The 9,020-nt window shown below is 38.0% G+C and overlaps 1 protein-coding gene across 2 annotated transcripts in view; it reads right to left on the bottom strand.

Annotated features, from left to right (window-relative positions):
* Nucleotides 1–807: 807 nt before the first annotated feature.
* LOC106875040 (transmembrane protein 180) overlaps nucleotides 808–9,020 on the bottom strand; it is a 13,817-nt gene continuing 5,604 nt past the window's right edge. For both annotated transcript variants that reach the window (XM_014922996.2, XM_014922997.2), the window contains exons 2-7: nucleotides 7,464–8,553; nucleotides 5,904–6,030; nucleotides 4,858–4,951; nucleotides 3,456–3,627; nucleotides 2,641–2,834; nucleotides 808–1,280 (exon numbers count right to left, since the gene is read on the bottom strand). In XM_014922996.2, the coding sequence (XP_014778482.1) occupies nucleotides 1,063–1,280; nucleotides 2,641–2,834; nucleotides 3,456–3,627; nucleotides 4,858–4,951; nucleotides 5,904–6,030; nucleotides 7,464–8,335 (1,677 nt within the window). In that variant the 5' untranslated portion in view covers nucleotides 8,336–8,553 and the 3' untranslated portion in view covers nucleotides 808–1,062. The remainder of the gene's footprint in view (nucleotides 1,281–2,640; nucleotides 2,835–3,455; nucleotides 3,628–4,857; nucleotides 4,952–5,903; nucleotides 6,031–7,463; nucleotides 8,554–9,020) is intronic.

Below are 9,020 nucleotides of genomic sequence, written 5' to 3'. Positions count from 1 at the left end.
ATATATAAATAAATATATATATAAATAAATATATATATAAATAAATATATATATAAATAAATATATATATAAATAAATATATATATAAATAAATATATATATAAATAAATATATATATATATATATAAATATATATATAAATAAATAAATATATATATAAATAAATAAATAAATTTAAAAAAAAATATATATATAAGCAAGCAGACGTTAAATGATGATGATGTCCAGCCAAAATATTCTGCCAGTTTTATGTTCAGACTGGCCAGATCTGGCCTCTCACACTTACCTTGCAGTGCTATTCTAGAAATAAACAATCATGTCATTGAAATTTCAAAGTTACGAGATTATGCATGACTAATTGAAAGCAATGTGAATAAATAAATATTACATTTGATAGAATAATGTAAATGCTTAAGGGTTAAATCTCTCAACTGGCACAAAACCACATCCTCTTAATACTGCTCCCCCCACTCCCAGTTGAGCGGGGTTTTTGTCTTGCGAGGTACCTGGTGACCCTGTCGGTGCTGATGCAACGTAGAATGCACACAGTATGATCTGTGAAATGTTTGGAGTTGGGAAGGACATGCCGAAACAGACGATGGAACCCGGTGCAGCTCCTGTCAAACCACCGAACCCATAGCAGCATGGAAAACGGACATTAGAGCATTATGATGATAACGGTGTTGACTTGTTTGCTGGAAAAAATGACACAAGGGCTGCACTATTTGGAAAAGAGAGAGAGGGATGATTGTGAAGATATGTTAAGACGGCCTTCAAGCACCATTACAAAAATAAACAGACAATAGATTGTAGTAAAATTGATGTCTATACAAAGCAGTTTTATTTAATAGCTGCCTTATACAATATTTCAATATGCTCACATTCATCCCTTCTTTCTCTCACACTTTCTCTCTATCTCACATATGTATATACATAGTTATACACACACAAAAAAAAAAAAACAATATTTGTCCTTCACCAAATACAACCTCTGAGTATATGTGAATGATGACCCACCCCCCTCCCATACATTTACACAGATGAATTTAGCCAGTGTTGTTCTTATACAGCTAGAGAAGACGATCCAGAGCGAACAGCTTTGATCCAGTGCAGTCGATGTCCGTGGAGACGAAACTTCAGCAGCCAGATGAGCATCTGAAATGTGGCACACACCATGGGGATGTAAACGAGTAGATTGAAGCAGGCGATTCGGTGGTTTGGGTCTGAACTCAGATCGGATGACCGGACCTCGCTGGACGCGGCTGTGAACAGTTCGTGACCTGCAAAAGAGAGAAAGCAAAAGAAACTACAGAACGTCTGGTCTCCAACATTCCTTCTGTGAAAGAAAGAGTGGAGAAAGGATCATATTTAATCTTGTATTCTTCAGTTTTTTTCTGTGACCATGCTGGGGCACCGCCTTGAAGGATTATAGTCAAACCAATTGACCATAATATTTATTTTTTACGCTTGGCAACCAATTCTGTCAGTCTCTTTCACTGAACCACTAAGCTAACGGGATGTAAATACAAACTTTAAATAGACTGTGGCCATGCTGGGGCACTGCCTTGAAGAATTATAATTGAACCAATTGACCATAATATTTATTTTTTACGCTTGGTAACTGATTCTGTCAGTCTCTTTCACTGAACCGCTAAGCTAATGGGATGTAAACACAAACTTTAAATAGACTGTGGCCATGCTGGGGCACCGCCTTGAAGGATTATAGTTGCACCAATTGACCATAATATTTATTTTTTACGCTTGGTAACTGGTTCTGTCAGTCTCTTTCACTGAACTGCTAAGCTAACGGGATGTAAACACACAAACACCAGTTGTGAAGTGGGAGGGGGAACAAACGCATGAAAGATACACATGCACACACACACACACACACATACATGATAGGCTTCTTTCTGTTTCCATCTACCAAATCCACTCGCAGTGGAGGCGTGTGGTTTATTGGTTTGGGTGTTGGACTCATGATTGTAAGATTGCAGTTTCAATTCCTGAACTGGGTGACACATTGTGTTCTTGAGCAAAACACTTCACTTCATGTTGCTCCAGTCCACTCAGCTGGCAAAAATGAGTAAACCTGCGAGGGACTGGTGTCCTGTCCAGGTGGAGAATATATATATGCTATGAAAACCGGGAAACCGGCCCTTATGAGTTGACATGACTCGAGTAGAAAACTAACTTAAATCTGCTCACAAGGTTTTAGTTGGCTCAAGGCCCACTTTTGAGCCATTTGGTTTCAGGTTCAATTCCATTACATGGAACTTTGGTAAAGTGTCTTTTGCTATAACCCTGACCAATGCCCTTGTGTGTAAATTTCACAAACAGAAATTGTATGGAAGCCTATAATGTGTGTCCCCCATGCTACTGCTTGATGACCTGTGTATGTCCCCTTAACTTAGCAGTTCAGCAAAAAGCGATTGACAGAACGAGTACTGGGATTGATTTGTTTGAGTAAAAGCCTTCAAGGTAAGTGCTCCAGTATGGCTACAATCCAATGATTGAAACCAGCAAAAGGTAACAAAAAGAAAATGATTGAACTGTGATTAATTTGGCACCAAAAGTTAATTGTAAGAGAAAGCAAAGGAAAAGAAAATGGTTAAAAAAAGGAAGAAAACTGTTACGGACCTGTCTGCCAACTTAACATCCATGTCCCCAGGAGGGGTGCTAGTGTCTGACCAGGTTTCGATAGAAGAGCCACGGTTCCAAAGATCAGAGCCGACACCGGTTGATGCCTGCCGTGTATGACACAGTCTTCATCGACAAGATCGCTGACAACGAGGTTGAGGAGCTTACAGGTCCCTTCTGTGAAGACGCGGTTGCTGAAATATTAAGGATACATTAACCCCTTAAGGCATTCAGATTACTCAGTGAAATGTAATGCTTATAATTATTTATAGTGTTTTGTATTAATCATGAATTACCCATTTCTTTATTGCCCACAAGGGGCAAACATAGAGGGGACAAACAAGGACAGACAAAGGGTTTAAGTCGATTAGATCGACCCCAGTGCGTAACTGGTACTTGTTTAATCAACCCCTAAAGGATGAAAGGCAAAGTCGACCTCGGCGGAGTTTGAACTCAGAATGTAATGGCAGACGAAATACCGCTAAGCATTTCGCCCGGCGTGCTAACGATTCTGCCAGCTCGCCGCCCTTAATCAAGAATTATCTTTGAGATTTCAAGGATGTGATTGCTTAGTTTTAGAATGACATTGTAGGGTAAGTGTGAGAAACCAGATCCTGCCAGTTTGAACATAAAACAGGGAGACTATATGGGTTTTAAATACTACAGGATTAATACTCAAAGTTCCTTTTTCTAATTCACATAAGCAATATGTTTGTTACGTGCAAGCTGAGTTTAGTGTCATGTAAATGTAATGATGATGATGAGCAGATGTATACAAAAGAGAGAGAGAGAGAGAGATAGTGAGAAGTACTTACCTTGCGATATAGATACAAATGGCCCAGATACAATTGGAACCAATTCCACACATTGTTAGAGTCAATAAAAATTTCATAACAAACATAAGGAGAACCACTCTATAGACTCCGTGCCGTCGGCAAAGGGACAAAAAGTAGATGTTGTTGATGTGTGGGAACACGAAAGAGACCCCTGGAAAAGAAACAAAACAGTAATGCTTGGAGAAAGGACTTGAAGCAACAAGGGAGAAGAAAAAGAACAAACAAACTAAGATTTGCTGATGAGGTCATAGTCATAGTAAAAAAGAAACATGTCCAGAGTTGTTGCCCATACTCGGTGAAGTAATTGAAATAATATTAGTCATTAACTAATACGTTTCTCTTAGTCATCAAATATCTAATTATTTCTAATTTGATATTTACTGCTCTCCACAGTAAAGTTAGTGGTTCCAGAGACATCGTTATGCAGGTCCATCAGCGCTCTCCATCAATGATGGTCCCAACTAACAATAAAGAAGTGGAATTGAACCTGTGCATGTGTTGTTATTATTGAAGTAATCTTGATTTTTGGTTTACATTATTATTACAGTCTTGAGTTTTACAGTTGGAATAAACAGACTTCTCACCTACCTGGAGTACCAATGTGTTTTCTTCTTTGTGAGTAAATGAGAGAAGTATATTGAACCACAGACAACACACCTGTCTGGATTATTATTCTATTCTTTGTAAGTAAACAAGAGAAATATAACAGTACCCCTAGATCTGCTGTCAAAGCATGTATAAATACCTGAGTTAAAATACCCCAGTTAAATTCATTAACGCTTTCAGACCTAGGGCTGACACCGGTTGATGCCCTGGGCAAAAATATAAGTAATTCCATACATAGCTGAAGATTAAGAATTACAGGCAAACTAATGAACAGAGTTACAAACAATATTCAGGAGAATAACGATGATAGACCTATTTCTCAATGACCATATGTGTTCACTTGAATTGCAACTTATTTCACCAGTTTGATTGTCCAAAATCACTCTCGTCGTCTACATAAGGGTAAAGTTTTTGCCTGAAGAAGAAACATCGGTAATTTCCTCAATTGCAAAATGTCTCAGCCTTGCTCTTTTACCAGATGAAGTGCTGGGTTCAATACACGCTTGTTTCATAACAAAAATCCAATTTTTTTTTTCTTTCAATTAAAGACAAAAATAAACAGCTCTGGGGGAGGTTATTCACAATGAGTCCCAAATATATTTTGACTACAAAGCTGCAACATGATCAGTCGTCTAATTTTAGAACTTTTATCTTCTTTTGGTAGAGATTACATTTATGCTATTCCTGCTATACCAGAAAGACAGCAAAATAGGGTGAAGACATTCAAAGATTTTCTGTTTTTCAGAATAAAAAAAGACTGTGATTGCAGACATACCAAGTAGCAGAGCTCCGAGTGAATTGCCATTTTTTCCCAGTAAGACATCCAAGAATAATGGAAAGAAGTTGCTGTTGAAATGACAATGAAAAACCTGTAAAGGAGATAAAGCAGAGGATTAAGGGAGCAGAGATCAAAACTATGCTAAGAAGGGTTTATCTCACATTTATGATAATACTGATTCGACAGTTATGTATTTGGTAAGCATTGGTAGATGGTGGTTATTGTTTGCAGAACTTAGCGATTCAGCAAAAGAGACTGATAGAATAAGTACTAAGCTTACAAAAAATAAGTCCTGGGGTTGATTTGCTCAACTAAAGGCGGTGCTCCAGCATGACCACAGTCAAATGACTGAAACAAGTAAAAGAGTCATGTTTATTTGTCCGTGAATAAGATATCTCAAGAACCACTGGATGGATTCGGATGAAACTTTCAGGGATGTTTGGCCTTGTGATTGGCACGAACTGATTAGATTTTGAGATCAATCCGGTACTGGACAAGGATTCTGCATTATTTTCCTTGTCTTTTTACTTACTTTTTGAGAGCAGTTGGGTTCATTTTTAGTATTCTCGCTTGTGAGAGCTGTCAAGTTTATTTCAGATTTTTCTCATTTTAAAAATCATCTCTGGCTAATCGTTGAGAGGATGTTAGTGTTGCCTTGGGGGAGGTTTGCACTCTCTGAGTGCTCTTGTTGTTATTATTATTATTATTATTATCATCAGTGTTATTATTATTAATGTTAAGGGCAGTGGATTGACAGAACTGAATTAAATTTTCAACCTGGAGTTGAAAGGGTTTCATATTTATGACCTTTGGATTAAATGCAGTTTGAAAGCACAAAATGACAGCTATGCTACATTGATTAGAATGAAGTACAAGGACACAATTTCCTTCACATAACTGGATTGTAAGCACCAGTGAATGCACTTTTGTGTACTCCTGGCTCTAAAATAGCTTTCAAATCCTAAATCAGCCAAAATTAGAAACCAACATTCTGGAGGTTTACACACATACACACTGTAACTGCATAGATGTCTTCTCCTTACCTGGATGAGATTCATGAGAGCAAACCATATAAAATTTTGATGTGTTGTTAACTGACGGACATAATTCTTCAGGTCGTCGGTAGAACTTTTTGAACAGGATCCAAAATGACGGAGATAATTGAGGGAGCTGTGAAGAATAATGAAAAATTAGTAACATTTTGATAAAAAAAATAAGAACAAAGAGAGCATTGTGCTGTGTTAAAGGGGAAAATTAACAGACAATTAGGTGCAAATTTGGCTATGTAATTAGTTTACTTCTCAACCAAATGGTTCTGGGTTCAGTTTCACTACATGGCACTTTAGGCAAGTGTCTTCTACTATAGCCCTGGGCTGACCAAAGCATTGTGGTGGATTTAGTAGATGGAAACAAAGATACCGGCCATGTGTATGTAGATATATATATATATATAAACAATATATGAGTATATGCATATATATGTACATGTATGTACATACCTTCATCTACATGTACATATAGATACATATCTAGGTACATGGCGTTGCAAAGGAACATGGACAAAATGATAAACAAGGTACAACAAACAAGCAGGCCACATAGATAACATATCCTTCATCAGATGCCACCATTAAAACACCGGCATTTCGAAGAGTTATCAATAGATGAGATCCAGAGATTCTAAATATAGAAAACACTTATAGTAGCACTCTAATGATTCAAACTTAGACTCTGATGTCTCTTCCTCTCATTTTGCATGTTTACACATATATATTTTGTCTAGCATTGTCTTATGACACATCAGTGTGCCATGGTATACCGGTTGTGGAGCACTGCTCTATATCACCAATGCTGCGTGAGGAAAAGGTAAGGACTGATACAGCTTGGCACCAGTGTTGCCACAAGTGAACTTAGAGAACGAAGTGCTATAAATAAAATATTGGTTTCAAATTTTGGAACAAGGTCAGCAATTTCGGGGGAGGGGGTAAGTTGATTACATTGACCCCAGGGTTCAATTGGTGCTTATTTTATCAACCCCAAAAGGATGAAAGGCAAAACTGACCTCGGCAGAATTTGAACTCAGAGCATAAAAGTGGACAAAATACTGCCAAGAATTTTGCCTGGCATGCTAACAGTTCTACCAGCTCGTCACCTTAGAACTGGAACAATGCATTTTCTCCAATGCTCTACTGATTCAGGCAATTTACAGTCTTAGACTGGTGCTTTATTTTATCAAAACTGGAAAGACAAAAGAAAAGCAAAGTTGACCCTAGCTGAATTTGAACTTAAAACAGCTGGTACAAACAGCACGAGAAAATTGGTTCAATGCTCTAACAATTCTGCCAGCCCTCCACCTTGGATTCATACTTTAATCCCCCCAAATCATATTACAAGCAATGTCATTCATTTCCAAAAATCTGTTAAAACATGTCTGGCCATGGGGCAAATATTTACAAAGCTTGAAAACAGGTGGTGACAAAAAATCTGCCTCAATAAATTTCATTCAACTCATGCAAGCATGGAAAAGTTAACATTAAAATGATGATGGTGGTGGTGGTGGTGGTGGTGGTGATGAAAAATATTTAGATTAAAAAAAAATGTACCTAGAAAGTTTTGACTGAGTATTTTCTACAGCCACGGATGAATTCTTTGAACAGAGAGGAATGGCTACTGTCCTTAGGAGACGGATCCCGACGTAGAACCCCAAGATGGATAAAACGGAGAGCAACAAACAGAAGGCACGGAATGATACAAGGTTTTCTTGGTGCCAAACAGCATAAGACACAAACACGGACACAGATCCAAAGGCACTAAAGATTGCACTGCAGGCATTAAGCCGTGTCCGTACGTCAGCTGATATGGCCAGGTCAGCCAAGAGGGCATTGTGTTGGAGATCAACTGAAGTCAAGAAACTGTCATAGAGGCAGAGGCAAACGACAAATTGCAAGCCAGGTGACAGCCAGGATACCCAGAAGAGGGCAAAAGAAACAGCAAACATGGGTCCATTCCATGCAAGGGAGTTGAGGCGGTGTGATATTATCGATGCATTGATAGAATTCGGTTCGGACTGCAATAATTCTGGATTGCTCTGTCGGTTATTGATTTTACTGTAGTTGGAATAACTCGATGGGAATGGCTTTTCACTGTATTTCGACTTGTTGTATGTGTAGAGATTTTCTTCTTTGGATGACGAGGAGCCTGTATTACTTTTGGAGTATGGTTCGTTGCTCTTGAAAGAAGATGCTGTTGAATGTGGCGAGAGGTATTGCCGATCGCTGAGCCAGCCAAAGAGTGGGTCGTTCAAGGAATTCCACACGAGGAATATGGATTCCCCAATCCAAAAGGAAAGTTTGTCAATTTTATAAAAGGACACGAACATGTCGACATGGTAGAGAAGGAAAATGTTGTGAAGAATTGTGGTGAACAAAGATAATGAACCATAACAAATATCGAGAGGAATGCCTGTGTTTGCCATTTTGAAATCTCCCAGGAATTCTATCAGAATATAAAAGAGACTTGAAATAATAAGACAAACAAAAAGATATAATCAAAGAAGTGCGTTGCTTTACAAGAAGCATTCAAAAGTTGAATAATGTCTTGTATAGAGTAAGGGATGCTTGTTGTTTCGGGGTTCATTTGGTTACAAATTTTGGGGCTCTCTCAGAAATTCCTCTTCTCTCATCGGACTGGGTTCTATAAGAAAAGAAAAAGGGAACAAAGACAAAATCAGAAGAAGTATAAGACAAGACTATTAATCAAGAGATAAACCTTGGAGAATTTAAAGAATAAAAAGTTTTGAATGGTACAACAATGCACTATAATACAAAAAATGGACTATATACCTGTTGTAATTTAGTTATCTATAGTCCGATGATATTTTGGAATACAATTCCTTCTTCAGATCTTCTTAGATGGAGTCGCTGCTATAATCTGTTTTCCAACGGCTTTTCTTTTCTTTTTTTTTACAAATGAATTGTCACTCCATCGGGGGTTCCAGTTGATCCGATCAACATAATACCCTGCCCACAAAACCAACACACAAGTGGCTGAGCACCCCACCGACATGAATACCTTTAACATAGTTCTCAGCATGACAGAGAACGTGACAAGGGCAGTCCTTTGAAATACAGAAGCAATGTGGAATAAAGTGTTTTGTTGTA

This window comes from Octopus bimaculoides, chromosome 14 (assembly GCF_001194135.2).
Source record: "Octopus bimaculoides isolate UCB-OBI-ISO-001 chromosome 14, ASM119413v2, whole genome shotgun sequence".
In the NCBI taxonomy this organism is placed as follows: domain Eukaryota; kingdom Metazoa; phylum Mollusca; class Cephalopoda; order Octopoda; family Octopodidae; genus Octopus; species Octopus bimaculoides.
The sequence above is the reverse complement of the archived record's forward strand: the minus strand, read 5'-3'. Positions and strand labels throughout refer to the sequence as shown.